The sequence below is a fragment of the Pseudochaenichthys georgianus genome, chromosome 11 (genome assembly GCF_902827115.2).
Source record: "Pseudochaenichthys georgianus chromosome 11, fPseGeo1.2, whole genome shotgun sequence".
Taxonomy (NCBI): domain Eukaryota; kingdom Metazoa; phylum Chordata; class Actinopteri; order Perciformes; family Channichthyidae; genus Pseudochaenichthys; species Pseudochaenichthys georgianus.
The window spans coordinates 32,590,964-32,613,668 of record NC_047513.1 but is presented as its reverse complement, the minus strand read 5'-3'; the positions used below and the strand labels follow the sequence as shown (position 1 = coordinate 32,613,668).

General features: G+C 41.5%; 1 protein-coding gene across 1 annotated transcript in view; it reads left to right on the top strand.

Moving 5' to 3' along the window:
- Window positions 1-690: 690 nt before the first annotated feature.
- Window positions 691-22,705, top strand: part of trappc9 (trafficking protein particle complex subunit 9) — a 339,169-nt gene continuing 317,154 nt past the window's right edge. The window contains exons 1-7 of the mRNA XM_034094424.1: window positions 691-779; window positions 1,608-2,203; window positions 5,453-5,598; window positions 12,003-12,128; window positions 13,384-13,410; window positions 16,223-16,344; window positions 17,576-17,701. Coding sequence (XP_033950315.1) covers window positions 1,620-2,203; window positions 5,453-5,598; window positions 12,003-12,128; window positions 13,384-13,410; window positions 16,223-16,344; window positions 17,576-17,701 — 1,131 coding nt within the window. The 5' untranslated portion in view covers window positions 691-779; window positions 1,608-1,619. The remainder of the gene's footprint in view (window positions 780-1,607; window positions 2,204-5,452; window positions 5,599-12,002; window positions 12,129-13,383; window positions 13,411-16,222; window positions 16,345-17,575; window positions 17,702-22,705) is intronic.

Below are 22,705 nucleotides of genomic sequence, written 5' to 3'. Positions count from 1 at the left end.
TCTCAATTTATAACCAATTAAGAAAGAAAACAATTAACAATGTTTGAATAATTAAGAGTTTTCTTGTTTTTTACAAGTTGTTATTATTATAACCGTATTTCTTCACCTTTTGATATATATTTGTTTCCATATGTTTCTCTAAAAATGATAATCTAATATGAGATAAGTCAAGTAATACATTTATTAAAGTCTGAAAAACCTTATGCTTTTGCTCAGATGCAGTACTTCGTGTGTTCGTTAGGTGGAGCTGATGAACCGTATTAGTCTTCTACCTTTGCAGATGAAGAAGACGAAGAAGAAATTAGTCACGCTAGAGATTCAACAGGAAATGTGGATCCGACTTCAAAATATCAGACACAAAGTTGCATATTATCCCCTTTTGCTTAGAATATGATTCCCAAATATAACTCCACTTAAACATGTACATAGTAATGGCTAAAGGAAAGCCTATAGACCACGCCCACATGAGCACTTTGTCCTATCAAACGAGATCATGATAAACGCTGTGGATATCATTATTTCCCCAAAATCTGTAGATGAAGAAGTCACTGGGAAATATTTATTATTTGCACAAGGTTGTGAATCAGATATAACTATTTATTAATTGTTTACTTATCCTAAGTTGAAAAAACAGAAAAAGACACAACTCCGAATAAGCCTCGCCGTGTGTGTTTTATTTTGAAATCCCCTACCGGATGTCGCGTTGTTGAAGAGCTTTGAAAAGGGCAAAACATTTGTCCAAAGAAGGAAGCTCTAAAAAATTGACAGGTTCTGCTGAGGTAAGGTAAATTAACGTTTTATATGGGAGGCATTGGTGTTACAATTAAAGGATAGAATCTCTACGCTGGTGTTGCAAAATGTACGTTGTTATTTCTGTCATTGTCGTTACTGTGCGACTATCACGAGCAGCTAATTCATAGGGTAGCTAGCTAAACTAAGCTATCTGACACAATGTTTTGAAGCGATATTAAAGCTTATTTTAAGCCCTTTCTCTGGATATACATTAACGGAATACAAGCAAAATACATGGTTTGCTAATTTTATATAGTTTGTCCCATTTGAACACTTTACTAATGTTGTCAGCTGTTATATTTAGCTGCCTCTGTTCTGGTGTTTATGTTAGCAAAGGTAGCAGCAGCAGGTATTGATTTGCTTTTCGGCTAAGGAAACGCTGCATTAAGTTGAACAGATTCACTTTTTTGACAAGTTTTGAGTTGCTTTGGTCTAGTTTTCTCATTTAGCACCTTTTCATTCAAACGTGAGAGGATGATTTGAAGTATACGTCACACTGGATACAAACACAGCTAATGTTTAGCTAATAAACATTACATTTTTTTTTACATTACATGTTACTTGTTAGACGCTTTTATCCAAAGCGACTTACATACTCAATACTGTGGGCAATCCCCACAGGAGCACTTTGGGGTGAAGTGTCTCAGGGACACAACGACATGCTGACTGCAGTGGGGTTTGAACCTGCTCCCCTGATCCAAACACCAACGCACTAACCCACTGCGCCACACGCCTCCCAGCGTGTGATGAAAAGTGCTATATAAATAAACTTGCCTTGCCTTGGGAATATGATCATCTTTTTCTCTCCCTTGTAGCCACATGTGAAGATGAGCGTCCCAGACTACATGCAGTGTGCCGAGGACCACCAGACGGTTCTAGTCGTCGTCCAGCCGGTGGGCATCGTCCCCGAGGACCAGTTCTTCAAGATCTACAAACGCATCTCCAGCGTGAGCCAGGTGAACATCAGGGACTCTCAGCGGCTCCTCTACATCCGCTACCGCCACCACTACCTGCCCGAAAACAACGAGTGGGGGGACTTCCAGACGCATCGTAAAGTAGTGGGTCTCATCTCCATCACCACCTGCGGTTCTACCAAAGAATGGCCCCAAACTGCGGAGCGTTTCCACGGGCAGAAGGAGGTGTACAGCTCCACGCTCTACGACTCGCGGCTGCTGGTGTTCGGGCTGCAGGGAGACATCGCAGAGCAGCAGAGGACAGACGTGGCCTTCTACCCCAGCTTTGAAGACTGCCCCGACGTGGAGAAGAGGGTGGATGACTTTGTGGAGTCCATCTTTATTGTGTTGGAGTCCAAGAGGCTCGACCGGGCCACAGACAAGTCCGGTGACAAGACCCCTCTGCTTTGTGTGCCCTTTGAGAAGAAGGACTTTGTGGGTTTGGACACGGATAGCAGGTGAGTTGTTATGTTTGCTTCAACCCCTTATACTTTACTAAAGTGCCATAGCATTTTAAAGGCTAGTTAAAGAATTTCTTCACTTACAAATTATTATTCGGATATCCCACCCTGTGTTACCTTGAATTCTTGAAGAGAACTGTTTTTGTTTTTCCTTCTTGCTTGTTTTCAAAGTTAAAGGTAGGGTAGGTAAGAATGGAGAAACCAGCTCGAGTGCGCTAGAATTTGAAAGTATGCAGCCGAAAAAAAACAGACTAATATAGAGGCGAAGTCCCTCCCTTTCCGGGGAGCTCCATGGGACCTTATTTCTGAAAAAGTATGCATTGAAGTCAATGGGGAGAGAAAGATTATCGTTCGATCCCGTTTGAATTGCGCCACTAATTACACACATGATGTTTGTCAATTTAAAAGATAATTAAAGATTAAAATTAAAATGTGTCGTGAAACTGTGAAGTAACACTTTGTTTTGTGTGAAACCGCTCAATGAACTACATCTCCCGCCTCGCACCACACACCCAGACGGCCGTCACGTTGAAACATTTCACTTCTTTCTCTCAGAACGAGGCGGAAAGTATTAAAAGAGGTGAAAATCACTCCGAGTCTGGGCGCGTTGAGAGCTGTGCACACACAAGGGGAGTGAGTCGGTTCCTGAGAGCCAGCAAGCGGGACCGGGACTCTGGGACTTGTAGTCTTTCTAGTTGCGTATTTTTCATCGTCTTATATTTCAACAGTTTTACGACAAACTGTGACTTTTTTGACGTGGAAATTATTTGTTAAGATGGACAAACATCATGTGTGTAATTCGTGGCACAATTCAAACGGGATCGAAAGATACGTTTTCTCTCCCCATTGACTTCAATACATTATTTTTCTGAAATAAGGTCCCATGGGGCGGAAGTAGATGGGCGGGACTTCGCCTCTCGATGAGGGCACGAGATAAGTTTGTGCCCCGATGGAAGGCTGACAGGCAGGCAGGCCATCCAGTTACTTGAGCCGGATGATTGGTCGCCACGGCTTCCACAGATGACTTTTTGTTATGTATTTATTGTCAAAGCATTTCATGTATTCATTGCTATCGGGATGTTAAGAGCATTCCATGGAATATAACAAGTGTTTCTGAAGTGAATTACCTACCCCACCTTTGACTAATGGAAGGGGTAAAGTGTTGCTTAAAGGTAATTTTGGAGAAACCAATCGAATAAAGATTCTTCTTCAAGAAATCAAGTTAATAGGAAGGGTTAGATTATTAAATGTATAATCTTGTGGATGACATTTTCCTTCAGACGTGGTAGATATTCTACATGATGTGCAAGTTGTTACTTCAGTTGTTTCTGTGTCAACTTGCTTTAACATCAGTCTTGCTCAAAAACTCTCCGCTCTAAAATCTGTCCTCTGATTTTTGCCATGTTCATTTATCGTTTGTTCACTTTGGTTTATTTGTCTTTCTTCTTTTTTTTTTCTCTCATACTGTCCTGTGAGTTTATTGTTGGGTGTGAAAAGGTGAGACGTTAGACTCGTACGTTTAGTTCCCCCGATCCCCTCAGCTTCAGCTCTGAAAGGAAACGCCACCTCTGTGCTGTTGTGTGTTTTACTCGTCATGACTCCAAGCCAAACTCATCGCTTCTCCGCACGTTTCTATCGATGCACATCTGAAAAAAAGCCCCATCGCTCAAAAAGAACCGTCAACACTGTTAGCGAAATAGTCCAGCTCTAACAGTAGCTCCTAAAATAAAACATGGATGACATCCCACTACATTAAAAGTGATCGCTGATTTGCCGTGCTACATTACGCTTTAGCGCACTAGTTGTACATAATGTCATATCTGCAATCTTTAGTTTCTTATTTGAAGAAAAGCTCACATTTTAAAATTTTCTAAATAGTATTTTTCCTGATAATTCAAAAGGGTAAACTGAATTATTAGAAATACATATGTTGAATTGTTTGCAGTAAAGACAATTTAGCATTTGTCCTTGTTCTGCTAACTGCTGTGCGCCGACTAAAATACTATGTTACGTTGGCAGCTAACAGGAAGTGCATGAATTAAGTACTTTTCTTACAATCTGTATCAAAATGCCAGTTATTTCCAGATAATGTTTTGGATAGGGATGCTGCGATCGCCAATTTTGGGGTCGATCGCCGCCCGATCGAGTGGGCGGGGCCTATGGGGATCTTCCATTTAAAGTGATGTTTAAAACTCAGTTAATGGAGCTCATTCACTGGCGCCTGAAGTCCCTCCTGAGCATTAGGGTTCATTTTGAATCTACCAGCTGTATTTCTTATATCTCTGCCCTTTTGATATACATGAGAACATTGTGTCCATTGCTTCCTTTCCCCCCGAGTCCTGCTGATTGTCTTCACATGACCTTCCCAGTTTTTCAGTACATCTCAAATGTCCTGCACAAAGGGGCCCGTATTTCCCCTGGTTTCATTTCCCCTTTATCCATGTGAAGCGGTCCCTCCTGACTCCCCGTGTTATCGTGCAGAACTAGAGAGTCGCTCGTAGCTCGGCTCGTCCTCACGCCTTGTTTTGTTGCTCCTGTGCTTTTGCTCTCCCACCCTTATAGCCCCTCTGTAGCTGACTGATAAGATTCACTAAAACCTCCTCTCCTGGGGATCTGTTGAATGGCAACACAAGTGAAAAGCCAAGATCTTATATATGTTTTTTGAGCTACACCAGGGGTGTCCAGACTCTTTTCACGAGGGCCACATACAGAAAAATATACAAAGGGCTGGGCCGCTCACTGGAGGTATACTGCCTCATCAGTTCAGTTATAAGTGAACAAATCAGTCAAATGTAGGTAAATTACACTTAATACTTGAATATGCTTTAAGAAAACACACACAGCTCTCCATAGGGTTTCATCTATTGTGTTGGCAGCTTATTCCTTAAAACAGAAGCTTCAGATTGATTATAATAAGAGGAAATCTGAAAGGTATATTTCAAGTTTATGTACATTTGTTATTGAGCTTTTTTCTTATCAACTTGGAACATGTTTTCAACTTGAATTGACTGAATGTATTAGAAAATTGGGCTTATTAAAACATGAATACTGTGTAATATATATATATATTTGAACATGTACAATATAAGACAAGCAGAAGTTTATTATACTTAAGTCATTCAACTTTTTTAATTGGCTGAGTGAGGGCCGCATTTTGGCCCCCGGGCCGTAGTTTGGACACCCCTGAGCTACACTTTTCATCTCACTGTTGTCTGACAAAGTGTTTCTCCTGCTGCTGTCTCTCAGGCATTATAAGAAGCGCTGCCAGGGCCGGATGAGGAAGCATGTCGGGGACCTGTGTCTCCAGGCGGGCATGTTGCAGGACGCCCTGGTCCACTACCACATGTCTGTGGAGCTGCTCCGGGGGGTCAACGACTTCCTGTGGCTGGGGGGTGAGTCGCCAGGGTATCACTGTGAGGTGATTTGTAAAGCTCGAGGTAGTTTATCTCTGTTAGCCAGAGGAGGGAAGTAGTGGAGTACAAATACTTACTGTACTTAAGTATATTTTCTGGTATCAGTACTTTACTCCACTACTTATTTTTCTGATGACTTTTTACTTTGACTTCTTACATGTTGAACTCAAATACCTGTACTTTCTACTTCTTACATGTTGAACTCAAATACCTGTACTTTCTACTTCTTACATGTTGAACTCAAATACCTGTACTTTCTACTTCTTACATGTTGAACTCAAATACCTGTACTTTCTACTTCTTACATGTTGAACTCAAATACCTGTACTTTCTACTTCTTACATGTTGAACTCAAATACCTGTACTTTCTACTTCTCACATGTTGAACTCAAATACCTGTACTTTCTACTTCTTACATGTTGAACTCAAATACCTGTACTTTCTACTTCTTACATGTTGAACCCAAATACCTGTACTTTCTACTTCTCACATGTTGAACTCAAATACCTGTACTTTCTACTTCTTACATGTTGAACTCAAATACTTGTACTTTCTACTTCTCTCATGTTCCAAACAGCTGGTTCCTTTAGTCTGAATGTGTGTTGGTGCGTGATCATTATTCTTTAGAGTCATTGCGTGCCTATTGGTTGGAACACGATCCGTGTATCCATCACTTCCTGGTCTTCTCTAAAGAAGAGGGACCAATGGAAACGTTGTCATGTTGCCGTTGTTCACCATGGAAACATTCATTAGCTAACAATGACATTATTGTTCTATTAATAGAAAGGGAGGTCAGGTACTCTTTAAAACAGCTGCTAGCTATGGGTACTTTTTTACTGAAGTACACTTCAAAGCCTCTTTACTTTCACTTGAGTAAAGAAGTTTAGTCAGTACTTCTACTTTTATCAGAGTATCTTTAAACACGAGTATCTGTACTTCTACTTGAGTACAGGATGTGTGGACTTTTGCCCTCTCTGGTGTTAGCTCTCCTTGAAATGCGTTAGTCTGACTGATAATGGATTTTTGAGGTCAATACAGAACCTACGATGGCGTTGAATTGCCATTTTAGGTCAAAAATAAATAAATTGTGGATCACAGGGAGGTAATATTTAGAGTAAAGAAACTATCATATTCTTATATTTAGTTTTCCCTCTGAACTTTTATCCATCTCTAAAGGATCTCTAATCCTAAAACGCTGTCATAAATACCAGTATCGAACTTTGAACGTTTGTTTTATATAAAATGGGATACTGGATACTGGAGTTAGTTAAAATGGATTATTGTGACCCTTGTAGGAAGGTCCGTTTATGTCGGTTGTTAAGCAACATTGTTATGGGGAAATGCAAGGTTGGAAGATAAGGAGGAAGGACAATCAATACTGAATATAGTCAATGTGAGGTAAAATGTAACCGGTTAAAACTCCAAATGGCGATGAGGTCTTAAAATGTATGGAAAGGGTCCAAAGATCCAAAAATACCTTAAATTCCAAAAATACCGTAAATTCTAAAAATACTTAAAGTTCCAAAAATACTTAAAGTTAAAAAAATACCTAAAGTTCCAAATATACTTAAAGTTAAAAAAATACCGGGGTGAAGTGTGTCGCCAACTGGTTAAAACTCGAAGTGGCGATGAGGTCTTAAAATGTATGGAAGGGTCCAAAGATCCAAAAATACCTTAAATTCCAAAAATACTTAAGTTCCAAAAATACTTAAAGTTCCAAATATACTTAACGTTCCAAAAATACTTAAAGATCCAAAAATACTTGAAGTTCCAAAAATACCGTCAATTCTAAAAATACTTAAAGTAAAAAAAAATACCATAAATTCCAAAAATACTTAAAGTTAAAAAAATACCGTAAATTCCAAAAATACCTAAAGTTCCAAAAATACTTAAAGTTCCAAATATACTTAAAGTTAAAAAAATACCGGGGTGAAGTGTGTCGCCAACTGGTTAAAACTCGAATTGGCGATGAGGTCTTAAAATGTATGGAAAGGATCCAAAAATACCTTAAATTCCAAAAATACTTAAAGTTCCAATTATACTTAAAGTTCCAAAAATACTTAAAGTTCAAAAAATACCGTAAATTCCAAAATACTTAAAGTTCCAAAAATACTTAAAGTTCCAAATATACTTAAAGTAAAAAAAATACCGGGGTGAAGTGTGTCGCCAACTGGTTAAAACTCGAAGTGGCGATGAGGTCTTAAAATGTATGGAAAGGGTCTTCAGGGTTCTAGTCAGGGGGCCAATCCTGAAAAGTGCTTCCGTTAACACTTTGGGTACAAGCTGTCAACATATTTGTTTGGTAAGAGGGGACCTATGTAAGATGTTCTAGGGTGGTTGACAAGTTTGAAAAATTATTTTGTGACTTTTAGAGGCCATTTCAGGCCAATTTTTCAGATTGCTGCTCGAAATGACATGCCCACAATAAATATAGAATATCTCCCCAATCACAAGGGCCATATAGATAATCCTGGTATCAAAAGAAAGGTGACAGCAGTGGGATGGCTGCAGAAGTGTCAGAATGTAAATGGATGTTACTGTGTCAGAGAAAATAGAGCTAGACCATTGGAAAAAAGTAAAAAATAAAATTTTCGCCTAAAAGAAAACATGTTTTTAGAGTGAATATCAGCTTGGAAACATGAGATAGTAGCCCAAAATAATTTAGGAATCATGATTCCAATGTATGCTAGGTACTTTTGCCAAGTTAGAGCACAGTAATTTCATACAGTGCAATACTACACAGGTTTGAATAATGTAATGTCCAAGCGGAAGTCTATACGATTCTCGAGGTGACCTTTCGTGCTAATGCTTTTTGACTTTTTAATGTTGTATTTTGACAATACACTTGGATACCATGATAAGACGAAATATTTTTGTGGATTACTGAGGATCATCTTCCCAGTAATGGAGCCATTGTATGTATACAAAATATTACATAAAACATTAAATAAAAACTAAAACAATAAAATGAATCCAGTGTTAGGGTCCGAAGGAACCAGAGCAACTCAGGGGTCAGGCATGTTCAAGCCAACAGGCGTGTTTCTTTGGAAGAGGGAGGGAAATGTATAGACGAGGTATAGTCAAGGCAGTGTGGGGCACTAGAATCCTGGTGTCTACGAGGATGAGGACAGGCCAATGTTTGCTGGTTACAGACGGCGATCTGTACGCCCCTGCGCCCTCAGTACACGTGCTGATGTGGAGGGCTGAGCATCACACACTGAAGAGCTCGTTGTTGATGTGCTTTTTTCTGGCGGCCACACCACAACATCCAGATCAAGATCAAATACCTTAAATTCCAAAAATACTTAAAGTTCCAAATATACTTAAAGTTCCAAAAATACTTAAAGATCCAAAAATACTTGAAGTTCCAAAAATACCGTAAATTCTAAAAATACCACAACATCCAGATCAAGATCGGTTTCTTCACCGTTAGTCTCTTGAATGTCATTGGAGTTCATGCACCACGCTGCACGAGCACATCCACACGCCCCACTGTCTGGTACTGCACTGACTTCCACTTTCCTTGCATCCACACACTGTCAGCTGTACGCATGTGGATTGTACAGGTTCCTTGGTAGGAAGCATGGGGACCAGCATACCATTCATCATCTGCCAACCACAATTGATTGGTGAGGGCAGTTGTGGATGTGTCACTAGTGACAGTTTCCAAACCTTCGTTTGGTAGTGGGCCCTCTTGAGGTGCATTGACAATGCATCTTCTGTTGGTGGTAATGTATCAACATTGGCTTTAAGTTTTCGAAAGAGAGCGCAGCGAACTTCTTGTATCGAGTTGCTGGTTGACTTAAGGTCATAGAGCTTACATACAAACTGTTCTGCCAAGGATAGGGAAGTGGTACTTGGTACTTCATCCTCACCAAAGTTGTGGAGAAGATGCGGGTACTGCTGGAACACTTTCCATGCTGTCCTTTTTCCAATTCCGGTGAACTGGCTCGTAGTATCACATCCAGTGATGGCATGACATGCCAACAGACCATCGAGCATCTCATTCGGTAGTGTGATTTGATGGACTTTGATAGAGCGTGGTTTCTCAGCTGTTCCTGCTTTCATCCAAACTTCTCGGCTTAGTTGGTTTGCAAATACAAGTAGTAGCAGCAACACATCTGTGTCTCTGCACTGAATGATGAGCCTCTGAAACCCTTTCATTGTTGCATCAGCTGCATGTAGCAGTATGCGTGTATCCGCTTCTCCATGTGTAGCTTGTAGGGGAGATACATCAATCCCAGCTGCTGACGTGACTTTTTCAGGATCCTCAAACCCTCCACTGATAACAATTTCCTCATCATAAAGCTGCACATGATTCTCAAGCTCAGTTGATAGGAACTGGGTAAGGTTGGCTTTGTTTTCATCCATTTCAATGAAGCTATTCCAGTTAGCAGGTAGCTTTACATCTCTACTCACAATTGTGCTGCATTTTGTTCTTGTTCCACTCTTGATGGAGTTTTGTTGGTACCGATCAAACACTATATCCACTCTGGTGACGTTCCCATGTAGATTAGATGCAACTCTCTGTGTGGACACATCTGCATATTCCCCGACGGTTGATGCATTGTGAGGTTTTCCCATGGCTCTTACTAAGGCCATTCCATCAATGATGGTGCATGTTCTCATAACAGATGGGCTGAGCTCTGGTTCCTTTGCACCAGCTTGTAGTATGGTGGCTAAGTCAGCTTTGTTTGTAGGCCTGAGCACTGAATCTGTTGTGGCAAGTGACAGGGGGACAGCACACAGGTCTTTTTGGAGAAGGTCATCCATGTTGACCTCTCTGCCACTCTCCATGGATAATATGGTGCTTCACACACTTGGATCTGAGTTGTTCAAGCTTGGTATCTGTGCTGTATGGGCTTGAGAATGTTTTCGGTGTTCTCTTGGTGAGACTGGCGTGGAAGTCTGTGTTCGTCGTGCCCACTCGTTTTTTCACCAACTCGGTGATAGTTTTTTTGCCAGACTCTGCAGCATGTGTAAGGTCATTCAGTTTCTCTTCTGAGGCAACATCACCAGTTGTCAGGGACACTAAATAATACATGTTGGAAGACGTTGTATCTCTGGAACTGATCAGTTGAATGACATCGTGATTATCCCTCTTGATTCTTGATTGAAGGCAGTCTTTGTGCGTCTCCTCATCGTCGTCGTCATCATGTGTCAGTCCAAACAAGGATGCACGTTCATTGTAGGTGATAGACCAACGGTTTCTTGCTGGATCATTTCTAGTGATGCCTATCAATCCTCCAGCAACCTTTCCCGTTTTATTGATGTGTTCAAGGCGAAGGTCGAAAGGCACCTCGTTGAAGCTGTGTTTGGTCTCCTTGGCTACAAAATCACCATCTAGGAGGCCCTGGTAGACCTCTGGTGCTGTCTGTTCCATGTCTGCTATGAACACAGCACCCCATCTTGTGTAATGGGTGTGATCATACGCAGCAAACCAAGGCATCGTGCTCTTGAAGGCTGACGTGTACAGGTTCCAATCACCACATCTCAGTGCCCGGGTGAACGCAAGGAGAATAGACACAAGGTCCATGTACTGTCTCCAGAAGGTAAAGGTTGGCTTGTCTTCATTGGCCTTGTCAAACTGTACAAGGAGATCTTGAATCTCCCCGACTTTCAGCACAAGTTCCTCATAGCATGCTGAATTTAAACTTCTAGTGTTCTATATACATGTGTAATCGATGCTATAGCTATTTTACCAGTACACATTCTCACAGAAACTCATGTGCACACAGTACTCCTTAATTTGACTGTTGGTGAAGTGAAAAATTGAGATGGAAAAGATGGAATCTGTGCTGCTAGCCCATCTGCTAGCTAGCTTGTAGATGGAAAAAGGTTTAGCATACCTGTTTTTTGGCAACACTTGGTGGTCGAATCCGGAGGTAACTGTTATTTAGTCGACAATATCAGACTCAAACTATTTATTATCTCAAATACCACCCATTAGTTTGAACTGGATAACTCTTTTGCTTCACTGACATTGCTGCTGTGTTTTGCTGTATCAACCCACAGCACCCCATGTGGTAGGCTATGATATTGTTTTACCATTGGTTGATTTTTTTTTAATCAATAGTTAAGATCATACTTTCACAGGAGATATAATGAGGGATAATATTACAAAATTGTTAGAAATTACAGAGCAAATTATCACTAATTAAAAAGGTCATTTTCAAAGATGTCAACATAGCTAGGCCATATGTCAAGGGGTTAAACATGAATACTGGATAGGTTTACAGCTTCTTAAGTTGCAATATCAGTGTTGGCCCCCTGACTATTCCTGCATATGCCCTGTCTCTGGTCAAGGAAGTGTAAAATGTTGTCACAGTTTTGATAGTAGAAACTCTTTTTTCTTTTCTTTTTTACTTCCCGTTCCCTCGTAGCTGCGTTGGAGGGTTTGTGTTCAGCCTCGGTCATATTCCATTACCCAGGAGGCACGGCGGGGAAGAAAGCGGGACGCAAGCCGAGCGTCTCTCAGCCGGCTGACAGCGGGAAACGCCACCGACCAGGTGAGCACCGCCGAAAATCAAACTGTGTGCTGGATGGATTATTATAATAATAGCGACATAAGGCTTTTACTGTCTGAATTGTAATTAAGTGAGTGTCGCTGCTGACTGGCAACTCAAACACTGCCAAGCTTTGCTAAGCTTTGTCCTTCATGTGCAGAGAAGAAACCTTCCTAAACTGAAACCTGAAGCTTCTCTTACTTACACTGAGGAGGACTAATTTAATTCAAACTAAACATCGTTGAATCTGTCTCTACTTGTGTAATTAACATGCTATTAACATGGTGTTGTATTAACACTGCCTTGTGCTTAACCAAACAAGCATTGATAGCAACTTATTTACAGATTTATTTACGTATTACTGCAGTGTTCATTGCATAGTTTACCCATTAGGAAACATGTCTTGATTGCTCATGTTGGTCATCTTGCCTATTTTGTATAGAAAGCTTTGCACTACTCGCTTTGCTCGACCAATAAGTTAGCTTCGTTTAACTAACGTTAGCCAAAGAGTAAACTAGGCTTGATTACCACCAATCTTCTGTACATTCATATATATATTATTATGTATTGCAATGTTAAAGATAGAAATGTATTGTAATTTGCATGGAGAGAGGAAGAGGGACAATTCAGGATTAATGTCAAATCCCATAGTCCCGTTTAATGACAGGATTTAATTGTATTTTTACATTTATTTTTGCGTATCAGACTTTTATTTGTCACTTCCCCCGAGTTTCAGCTATTACCACAATATATAGTATCAATAGAAAACATTTCCCTTGCCTCCTTTTTAAACTGGACTTTCTGCCTTTTGAAAAGGTAAACAAAGTCAGTGATAGGCTATAAGAATACATGACTAATCTACTCCACAGGTTATTGTTTTCTTACTTATGTAGGTCATTCCCCTATTAGACTGTTTTTCGTCAATATATCCCAGGTCTCAGATATATACAGAGCCTGTCTCTGATTGGCTGAAACACCAAACGGATCATTGCAGCATTACCCATAATCCCCTCTGTTTCAGCCCTGTTTCCAAAAGTGCTGATTCTCTGTCTGTTGATGTAGAAAAGAGAGGAGAAAGTGGATTTTGCACACTAGGTGACCTTTAAATCGTGGAGTCCGTTGCATGCCAAGAGTTTATCTCATTCATATCTTATTGTAAGTGTATTTTAGAGTTGATCAGCAGCATGTTGTTGGGACTAACCCTGCTAACTGCGCCTTGCGTCATGGAGTGAATCTGCATTTCTCTCTCCGTCTGTAGGGGCTCAGGAGGTTCTCATTGACCCAGGTACAGTATCTAACCTCCTGTAGAAACTTCTGTTTGCTTGCAGTCATCTGATTTCATTTCTCATCCTCCATCATCGGCTTCCTGACTCCTATGGTTTTACTTATTACTTTGAATGTTGATGATTGTTTTTCCCCTCAGGTAGTGCTCTCCTGTGTTAGTTTACCTAATGTACCTGCTCGTTCTCACAGCCACACGATTGAAGTGCTCACTTTAAGTCGCTTTTATTCCTAATTTCATTTTATACAAATTCCCTCTTATTAAACACAAACACGTAACCCTATTTAAATACAATCCCAGCATATTAAACCTTTTGAATCACTGCAACTCAACCTCTCATTTTTATATCCTAAGGCAAATAAGTCACATTATTTATTTTCTACAACTTTATCGCATCAATTATTTCCTCAAGTGTTTTAGTTTTTTGTTGTGTAGCAAATTGGCCTACTATGAGGTCCATCGCATTATACCCATATTTGTCATATTGACAGTGCGGCAGTGTTGCTATGGACACAACCCCGTTGCTAAGTAGGGCTGCACGATTTGGGGAAATAATCGAATTGCGATTTTTCTGACGGATATTGCGATTCGAATTGCGATATTTATTTTTAAGCGACCCAACGGAAGTTTATTGTAAAATGCGGCCATAACTCCGGCTAGGAAGGTCGTATCAGCGTCCCGTCTCTAGCACCCCCGCAGCCCGAGCTACGAGTGAAAGAACTAAACTTACATGAAACCTCCGTTGGGTTGCTTTAAAGTCGAGCTTCAGTTTAAGATTCACCCTGTCATAGAAACACGTGATGGAGCATCACTAACCTGACTCAGACACCATCTGAAGCTCCATTGGAAGCCATCTGGAAAAGTATTTCAAAAATACTTGACAGGTGATTGGATCAATCTGTCTTCGATTAATTAACCTTCTATCATGGGTCAATTCTGATTGATTAACAATGGCTGGTGCATGTGGAGCACAGCACTTCTGATTGGTGTGGAGGACTGACACACAAGAAGAAATAAAAAGAATAAAAAATCGCAGGCTTTGCGATTTCATAATCGCATCATTTCAAATCGCGATTTCGATTTCAAATTGATTAATCGTTCAGCCCTATTGCTAAGTGATGCAATTAAAGGTGGGGTAGGTAAGTTTCAGAAACCGGCTCGAGATACACTTTTTGTTATATTCCATGGAATGCTCTAAACATCCCGATAGCAATGAATATCTGAAGTGCTTCATCAAAAAATCCATACAAAAATGTCATCTGTAGAAGCCGTGATACTGTAAAAAGTACAACCAATCGATTGGATGGCCTACCTGCCTGTCAGCCTTCCATCGGGGCACAAACTGATTGCGTGCCCTCATTGGTCATGTGTGCGTTCGTGTGTGTTGGAGGAGGGGCTCTATGAGGAAGTGGCACATTTTCTCCGGTTGTGTATTTTCAAGTTCTAGCGATCTCGAGCCGGTTTCTCAAACTTACCTACCCCACCTTTAAGTATTATTTTTTGAATTTGGAAGAGACATTGACATTGCTTTTGAAAAAATAAAAGATGGGTGCGAGTTGAACTCTTTTACAGAATGTTAGGCGTAAACACAATTACATATAAGAGACTTACAATACTCATGTTGCTTCTGTAAGGGTTATTTGGGTTCGTATATCTAACATTCAATTTGAAAGTGGATCTTTAGTGGGCATCAGAGCAGGATTAAACACATTTAAGACATTTTCATTTAACATGATCTGTTATTTGATCAGATATGTAAACAATCCCGTGTGCTGAGTTGTATTTGCTTTATTGTATGTCTAAATGTTGTTTTTTAAATGTGTAGTCTTGGTAGAGCTCAAAGATATCCAAATCTACAATCGTATTCCTGTGAAAAATTCTAGAGGCTTCTCAATACTCAAATTTCCCCTCCTCGACTCCTCGACTCCTCGGTCCTCCGGTAGTGACCCGGAAATGAATTTCAGCGCGCCATTTTGAAGGACGTCTCATTTCTCTAAGTCTGATGCAGCTGTTGCCACGTAATAATGAACGGACGTCGCTTTAATATGACCGCTCAGAGGAGAGGAGTTCTCATTTCTTTAAACGTCTGCTGCTTCCCCTCCTCTCTCCTCGGTTCCCCTCCTCGGTCCTCCGCTCGCATCTCCTGTGGGCGGGACTAAGTCTCGAGGAGGGGAGTCGAGGAGGGGAGTCGAGGAGGGGACATTTAAGAATTGAGAAGCCTCTATTGTATCTGCATCTTTTTTGACATGCACTCGGTGGCCAGTTTATTAGCTACACCTGTATCATTTAGTTCAAACCTATATAAGAAATGACACTAATATTACATTTTTGACATTGTCATAAAGGCGTTATTATATGTTAATCATTGAGATCGTAGTTAGTGGTGGGTATAAACTGGATTACATGTTATCAGGGGTGTTTCTAATGGTATGCCCCCCTGGTGTATATACAAAGGGAGGACAAATAATAAAAAAACACCTCTCAAAATAATGTAGTCCAGTGCAACACCACTGCGACCGCCAACCTAAAAAATATGCTTATAATAAATAAACCCATTTGGTCGATTTTAAAATGGAGAATTATACACTTTCTCAAGCTCACGTTTATAGTAGAGTTGTTGCATTTAAATTGCCCAGGAGTACACAGTGAAGTGGCCGCTGAGTGTGTTATACGCATGCCATGTGGCGATACCTTTAGTGACTAAGTGGTGGATTAAAGTTTCCCCTCCTTCCCGTTTACCTTTCCTTTTGTGGCGGAAAAGACCCAACTTTTTTCTCTGAACTTATCGTATACTTTCTCCTCTTTCTGAGCGCAGGCGCCCTCACTGCGAATGGCATCAGTGCGGACACGAGCACTGAGATCGGACGAGCCAAGAACTGCCTGAGTGCCGAGGACATCATCGAGAAATACAAGGAGGCCATCTCCTACTATGGGAAGGTAACGCCCAAAAGACTACACTCCTTTTTAGATTATATATGATATGATGTTACACATGGAGCTGCTGTGATTCAAGTCAAATTTCACACTTGATCTGACCATTCAAGTATTTTCGTATCTTACAGGTCACTTACTGATAGTATCTGGCTAATTCAAACCAAGCAAAGGTATCAGGGTTTTAGTGAATGTCCTAAATGTTACATTTGAAGCTTTAATTTGGGTTTTTAAATTGACCCTTTGGTTATATAAATGTATTTTTTATGGAGCTTTCAGTTAATACAGGTGTTTGCCTCCGCCTTAATATTTTAAAAGGCCTTTTAATGCTTTTTCCTCTAGTGTGCTATGTGCATTTTTCTTATTGTAATCTATCATTATTGTTATACATAATAGAGTTAGCGTTCAGGTTGCTTTGATACAAAAACACCACTTGTTAGCACAGATGTAGCAACATGTGATATGTGTAATACCCCTCCATGTCACCAGGGGGCAGTATTTGCCTAGATTTGATGGCTGCAGTAACAACACTACAGTACGGGTCATGCTGACAGCAGCTGTTTATTTCTATGTGAGGACTTTGAAACGAGAGCCTGTGTAGTCTCTGGAAATTGGCAGCATTTTAGTCAGTTAAAGCTAACTATTTTTAGACATAACCGTTTGAATTATCCATGTGTTGCTGGCATAATGCATTTGTACTCTCCTTTGATCACTGTACAAAGTCACAAAGAACAGTATTAAAGTATCTCTGATGCTTAGGGGTAAGCTGAATAGACTCATTATGCTGCTCAACTATTCAGAAGCAACCCCACGCTTTATCTTCATTATTATAATTGCCTTTTCGCATTGACCTCCCTCAGCCCTTTTACCTGTAACTAGTTCATTCAGAATTAAATTACATCTCAACACATAGCCATTCAGATATTAATTGAATTTTAATAGGCCGACAATGAGGGTGGAAGCGGAGGGAAGTTGAGGGACGACGAGATAAAAAAACGCTCGCATTTATACGCTGAGCAGCAGCAGCGGCGGCAGCAGCAGCTTAGGTCTTCAGAGGTTTAAATCCCTGACAAGCAACAGGATGCAGGTTATCTCACTCTGTCCCCCCCCCCCACACATCTGCACTGACTGATGAGGGTGGTCATATGTTAATGAAAAAACATCCCCCCCCCTGATTATGAGGTGGGTGGCAGGAGTCAAGGCGACGCTCATTAACCTCCTCTTATCTCTCCCGCAGTATAAGAACGCCGGTGTGATCGAGCTGGAGGCGTGCGTGAAGGCGGTCCGGGTGCTCGCCATCCAGAAGCGAGCGAGGGAGGCCTCCGAGTTCCTGCAGAACGCCGTCTACATCAATCTGGGACAGGTACGCGATGGGAGCGGGAGAAACATACTTTGACACAAACACTGGACGAATAATATGAGCTCACAGTTAAACTACAAAAACCAGGGTTGGGAGGGTTAGTTTAAAACATGTATTCTGTTACAATTACTAGTTACCTGTAAGACATAATAATACACTTTATTTATATAATAATAGATTTATTTTGTAAGCGCTTTTACAGGTGCTCAAAGACGCTTTACAGATATAGTGAAAAGAAAATAACAACAAATAAATAAGTACCGTACTTTTTGGACTACAAGCCGCGACTTTTTCCCCATTTTCTTTGTACAGCTAACGGCCACTAGGGGACCTCCTAAATCTATGGATTTTACAGGTGAAATTAACCACCTTTAACACTACGGGCTCTAGGACCGGTCCGCGCCCGCCACCTTTAAGCGGCGGGCTCCAGCAGGAAAAGCTGGAGGCCGGAAACGAGTGAGACAGGTAGCGCCAAAGTAAAAGTGGAACCGAGAGACAGAACGAGAGCAAGACAGACGGACAATTTAGCTGCTGCGGCTTATATGCAGGTGCGCTTTATAGTCCGAAAAGTACGGTAGTTAAAGTCAAATAATACAAAAACAATCACACATTAAAAGCCAGATTGAAGAGGTGAGTTTTTGTGAGTGTGTTGAAGGTGGTGAGGTCAGTGCAGTCTCTGATGGGTTGGGGAGTGAGTTCCAGAGGGAGGGGGCAGCGACGGAGAAGGCTCTGTCCCCCCAGGTCCGGTGATTGGTGCGGGTGGGGATGGATAGGAGGTTGGCTTCTGATGAGCGGAGGCAGCGGGAAGGGGTGTGGTGGTGGTGCAGCAGGTGTGTGAGGTAGGGGGGAGGGGGGGCAAGAAGAATAATCTCACTCGTCACCGCCTTGAGTTTCAAAACAGGATACATGTATTTATTTTCCTTGCAAGAATGGAAGTAGTCATCACATCCAGCATATGGTACTACTCTTGTAGGTAATCGTGCATCCTGTCATATACACTGTCCACCTTTTTTATCATGTGTACCTCTTCCCTTGAAAGAGTACAGTCAGTATTTTCCCAACAAAAGCAAGGAACATATTCAAAAACATTCATAGTTATATCTTAAAACATGAACAGTGACACCACTACATTACCCCACATTAAAGAGATGGATCTCTGATTGGCACCACATCACCCCCACCCTCATCCACCTCCACTGGCTGCCGGTCAAGTCCCCGGATTCAATACAAACATTCATCCTCACGTACAAGTCCCTCCATTCCCTCGCCCCCCAGTACTTATCGGACCTCCTCCATCCCTACACCCCCTTCTCGGAGTCTGCGGTCCTCAGACACGGGCCTGCTCTCCGTCCCCCGCTCTCGCCTCCGAACTGTTGCCGACAGGGCATTCAGTGTTGCGGCCCCCACCCTCTGGAATTATATATGTATAGAATAACAGTAGCAACAAGAACCTGTGGGCTCACGTGCGCCCCCTTCAGTGCGGCAGAGGTTATGGCTGCCTCCCCTGGTGCTTTTTTCATTGCCGTTGTACGATGAGACCAGCGAGCCTAAATATCATACGTGAAATAAGTTATTTAGAGACTATGGATGGCGAGGAGAAATGTAATAAAGGGATCTACAAACATTACATTGGTGACATACAGTGAGATGGTGCAGGCAGAGCTCATCTGTGCCTCACCTCGCCTCACAGTAACTGGCTGGAGCGCACTCACAAAATAAGTGCCCACGTTAAATTAGTGCCCGCGCTCCAGCCAGTTACTGTGGGCTTACGAGAGGCAGAGCTCGTCCCTGCCTCACTTCTCATCGCTACCCGTAGTTGTAGTGGAGCTCGGCCAATTTGCTGATTTTGACTATATATATAATCAAACAGAAATCACATTTACAAATCATATCAGTGGAGACATTTTATTATTATTACTATTTAGTTTTTCTTTAGTTGTTTTTCCGTTACATTGGAGTATGACAGGTGACTGCACGTCGCTGGTTAAAACCTTAACGATACCCATCCGAGCCACTGATGCCAGTTTATTTTGAGCTGTGCAATTGTAATTTTAGCTCAATCTAGTGAACACATTCCTAATTATGCTCCATGTACTTAGCAGGATGTCTCGACAAATAATTATGTTTGGATGATTAAAGATCACCCCCAGATATGTTTGAAGATGCATAAAAACACTCAGTGTCTGACATGCATTTCCTCCAAAAATATCTACTAATTTCCCCCTCATTTAAAAATCCAGAATCTATGAATATTCAAAGGATGTTTCTTATTCTCTGAACAGTATTTTCTCAGTGTATGTACACTTGAGTAATGTGCATTTTCGACAACAATTGGCTATCAAACATATTGCAATGTTATTAAATCAAGCTTATATTTCGACTACTTTACTATATGGTGAGCAGCAGAGGTGGGAATTAACAAAGTAGAAATACTTAGTTAAAGTACAGATACCTGAAAAATCTAAGTACAGTAACGAAGTATTTATATTTATGACGACTTTTTACTTTTACTTCCTACATTTTAACACAAATATCTGTGCTTTATACTTCTTACATTTTCAAAACAGGCGTGTTACTTTCGTTTTAATGCATGTGAGGTGAATTATCAATTATTACTTTTTACTGTGAGTTAGAGACTGTACTTTTACTTAAAGGGTCATGCAAAATGCACTTTTTGATGTCTTTGATAATAATAATAATACATTTTATTTCTATAGCGCTTTTCTTGAACCCAAAGACGCTTTACATTTGGGAGGGAGGGTAGACAAAGAAAACAAAGCCACAAAACATAACAGAAAAGCAGTCGGGAGGAAGTTGATTGAGAGGGGGGGGGGGCTTATGGATAGAGAGTTGAAGAGGTGGGTTTTGAGGCGGGACTGGAACAGGGTGAGGGACTCAGACTCACGGAGTTCTTGGGGGAGGGGGTTCCAGAGCTTCAGGGCTGCCACAGAGAAGGCTCTGTCCCCGAAGCTCCGGAGTTTGGCCTTGGGGATGGAAAGCAAACCGGCTGAGGTGGATCTGAGGGACCGGGGTGGTCGGTAGAGGGTGAGGAGGTCAGTGAGGTAGGGGGGGGCCAGATGGTGGAGGGCTTTGTAAGTGAGGACCAGGAGTTTGTAGTGGATGCGGTGTGAAACGGGGAGCCAGTGGAGTTCTTTGAGGACCGGGGTGATGTGATGCCATGACTTGGTGTGGGGGAGGAGTCTGGCGGCTGCGTTCTGGACACGCTGGAGTCACTGGGGGAGGTGGAGCTGATGCCGTAGAGGAGGAGGTGGAGCTGATGCCGTAGAGGAGGGAGTTGCAATAGTCAAGGCGGGAGGAGATGAAGGCGTGAATGAGTCGCTCAGCTGCAGGGCGGGTGAGAGAGGGACGGAGTTATACATAAAGATGTGTCCCCGGTGCGTCGGGGAACTCACGCAGCGTCAGAAAATAAAACCCTCTCCTTTTCCTCCGTACCCAAATCTCTAAAAACGGGGAACAACGGAGCTGATCCAGATTTGCGTCCGATATGACGTAATATCTTAAATGAGGACCCACGGCCCAATCAGAAACGTTGCGATCAGAAACAATGCCCGACTGTTTTGGACGTAATATTGTCGGTGTTTACATTAGCATGCTAACACTCAGAGCTAACCTGCACTGGAGAGCATGTGTGTGAAGTAGCAGGAGTAGAAAGGAACTCACCTTGTGGTGTAACCGGCAAGAGAGAAAGCCTTTGAGCTCCATGCTGTTTCAGAGCCTTGATAATCCATGATATGGCGTTTCATCACGGCAGCATTCAGTTTAGACGGTAGCTGCCGGGTCCGCATGAGCTCAGACCCCTCCTTTTTATTTTTGTGTCCATGTTTTACCCCAAATCAGCACTTTTGAAACAGGAAGTGAAATAGAGGGATATGAGGCATGGCTAGAATGGGTGATCTGTTTGGTAATTGAGCAAAACACTTCATCGACATGTTTTTTATATATTTCTGAGAGCTATGCTATTGCCTAAAGATAGCATGATAGGTGACCTTTAAGTAAAAAGTTGAATCAGTACTTCTACTTTACCAAAGTCTTTTTTTACACAAGTATCTGTACTTCTACTTAAGTAAAGAGTGTGTACTTTTGATGAGCAGTGAGAAACGTCCCCCCCCTTCGGCACATTGTGCAAAACAAAATCAATGCACTTACATAATTTCGCACAGTGAAGCTCAAAGTGAAGCAACAATGACCCATAAAAACTCTTTTCCGTGTGGAGGCGGGATTTTAAAGTTGCCTCCATCTCTGCAGCTATCAGAGGAGGAGAAGATCCAGCGCTACAGCATCCTGTCGGAGCTCTACGAACTCATCGGCTTTCATCGCAAGTCTGCGTTTTTTAAGCGCGTGGCGGCCATGCAATGTGTGTCCCCCACCATCCCAGAGCCCGGCTGGAGGGCCTGCTACAAGCTGCTGCGGAGACCCTGCCCGGATACAGCCTCTCCCTGGACCCCAAGGACTTCAGCAAAGGTACAACACTTGATTATTGCTTCTTTATTATGTGAAAGTCTGGAGATAACAGGTTTTTTTATGAATGGAAATGTTTCATCTCGTGTCAGTTCAGCTTGTTGCATGTGGTCTATTTCAGGACTGCATCCAACAATTACTTTGATCAGGGATTCTATTTTTGATTCAACGTCAGATACAAACATATTTCAGCAAAGGTAAAACCCTTGATTATATCGCTTCGTTATTATGTGAAAATCTAGAGATAACGGGTGTGTTTTGAACGTTTCTTTTTTTGTAATTTACTTTTTATTGTCACAGCATTATTGTACATTCCATCTTTACATGAATGACATACCTTAAATTCCAAAAATACTTAAGTTCCAAAAATACTTAAAGTTCCAAATATACTTAACGTTCCAAAAATACTTAAAGATCCAAAATACTTGAAGTTCCAAAAATACCGTCAATTCTAAAAATACTTAAAGTAAAAAAAATACCATAAATTCCAAAAATACTTAAAGTTAAAAAAATACCGTAAATTCCAAA